Source organism: Gobius niger, assembly GCF_951799975.1.
Source record: "Gobius niger genome assembly, chromosome: 12".
Lineage (NCBI taxonomy): Eukaryota > Metazoa > Chordata > Actinopteri > Gobiiformes > Gobiidae > Gobius > Gobius niger.
Window position 1 is genome coordinate 585,459 of NC_136863.1, and position 2,180 is coordinate 587,638.

Sequence of the window (2,180 nt, forward strand, 5' to 3'; positions counted from 1 at the left end):
AGAGCATGAATGGGTGAGCGGGTCCTTGCTGTAAAGCGCTTTGAGTGCCTAATGTAGGTGGAAAAGAGCTATATAAGTTGAGACCATTTACCATTTACTATTTTAAAACTAAACAAGAAATCCTGAATCCCCTCTGAGAAAGTCTTGGCAACTCATTCATCAATAAAATGAAAACATAAATTTGAGCTCTGTCCATTATTCAGATTTCGTCACAGAAAAGATGTGAAATTTGGGGCATTTTTAGGCATAAAACACCTTGTTCTGATAAGAAAAGATAAAATGACATTTATGCCAGTGATCGACAGCAACAGTTTCACATTGAAATCTGTAAATATACATGTTTTCCCTGTTCTCCTGCAGCGTCTCGCCTTAAACGTCTTTTTTTTTTTTGCGACTCAAATTTGATTTAACTTTTCTTCTTTTACATTATTTTTCAATCAGAACAAACAATGACAGAAAAAAAAAAAAAAATCCATTAATAAACATAATAGATAAAACAGATAAAAGTTGACAAAAAAAGATCATATAAATAAATAAAGTAATAATAACCAAAAAAAAATAAAAAATAAATAAATAACAATATAAAAATTACAAATATTTGTAAAAAAAAAAGAAGAAAAGAAGTTGATGATTCTCATGTATTCGCTCCATCAGGGGAGGAGTCCAGATATGGTTTATGACTCCACAGAGCCTCCAACGGCCCCCAGCCCGGCCTCACCCAGACCCCAGAGCCTCCAGACAAAATATATAAATATATATATATATGTAATTAACACCGCGTGAGTCGTGTGGTCCTCGTGTCTTTTATTTATTTTATCTTGTTGATTTTATTGTTTTAATTCAATGTTTTTAATTATTTTATTGTTTTATTTATCTATTTTATTGTTATTAATGTATTTTACGAACTATTTATTGTTTTATGCAGGTTTTAGTTTATTCTTTTTTATTATTTTTAATCTGTTTTTTTTTGTGGTAGAGCTAATAAGTATAATAAGTATTGTATCTGTTTGTAGCACTTTGGAAACATCTTTGTTGGTTAAATGTGCGACACAAATAAAGTGGATTGGATTTGGAAAAACAAAGACGAAATCGGCAAAAAGGAACAAAAAAAAATAAATAAATACTAAAAAAATAATGATAATAATTCGGAACTGGCACAGCGCAAAAAATAGGGCAAAGAGAGCAATTTTGCAGCTTTAAAACGAGATCTTACACTGGCTCGAGAAGCTTCTGGACCTGAGCAAAGCTGGAGCGTTTTTTATTCTTTATTAGGATCTCACTAGCTCCGCCCACGGGTGTTTGTCTCCCTGGGGTTCTCAACCAGAGAACCAGAGAACCAGAGAACCAGAGAACCAGAGAACCAGAGAACCAGAGAACCAGAGAACCAGAGAAACCCCCATCAGTCAGGCTTAGAGACGGAGAGACAGAAGGTTATTGATGATGTTCGAGCCGACGCACAGAGAATGTTTGTAGCACCTCCCTCTGGTGTAACGTCGCCCCCTGGTGTTTGTAACGCCTCTCTCTGGTGTAACGTCGCCCCCTGGTGTTTGTAACTCCTCCCTCTGGTGTAACGTCACCCCCTGGTGTTTGTAATGTCGCCCCCTGGTGTTTGTAACGTCGCCCCCTGGTGTTTGTAACGCCTCCCCCTGGTGTAACGTCGCCCCCTGGTGTTTGTAATGCCTCCCCCTGGTGTAACGTCGCCCCCTGGTGTTTGTAACGCCTCCCTCTGGTGTTTGTAACGCCTCCCCCTGGTGTAACGCCTCCCCCTGGTGTAACGTCGCCCCCTGGTGTTTGTAACTCCTCCCTCTGGTGTCTCCACAGGTGAGTCAGCAGATGTCGGGCGTGGCTCTGTCCGGAGCTCCGCCTCTGCCCGGCTCCTCCCCCGCCGCGGCGCCCCCTTCAGGGCAGACGCTCAGCACTCAGCTCTGGAAGTGACGGCTCCGAGAAGAAGAAGAAGAAGAAGAAGAAGAAGAAGAAGAAGACGCACAGACTGTGAGGTCCGAGAGGCGCTGAGGATCGAGAGGCGCTGCTGGACTTTCACAGCGTTTCCATCGAATCTAAAACAAACTGTTGTAGTTTCTGTTTGTGGGCGTGACCAGGAGCCTCAGAGGGAGCGCCCCCTGCTGGAGGCACTCCCTCTGCGGCTCCCGCTCAGCCTCCTCTGGTCAGACCCGTGTGCT

The 2,180-nt window shown here is 42.2% G+C and overlaps 1 protein-coding gene across 4 annotated transcripts in view; it reads left to right on the top strand.

The window, feature by feature from the left end:
• Window positions 1-1,976, top strand: part of LOC306971531 (stromal membrane-associated protein 1-like) — a 46,982-nt gene extending 45,006 nt beyond the window's left edge. For all 4 annotated transcript variants that reach the window (XM_079567844.1, XM_079567845.1, XM_079567846.1 and 1 more), the window contains exon 10: window positions 1,822-1,976. In XM_079567844.1, the coding sequence (XP_079423970.1) occupies window positions 1,822-1,935 (114 nt within the window). In that variant the 3' untranslated portion in view covers window positions 1,936-1,976. The remainder of the gene's footprint in view (window positions 1-1,821) is intronic.
• The last annotated feature ends 204 nt before the right edge of the window (window positions 1,977-2,180 follow it).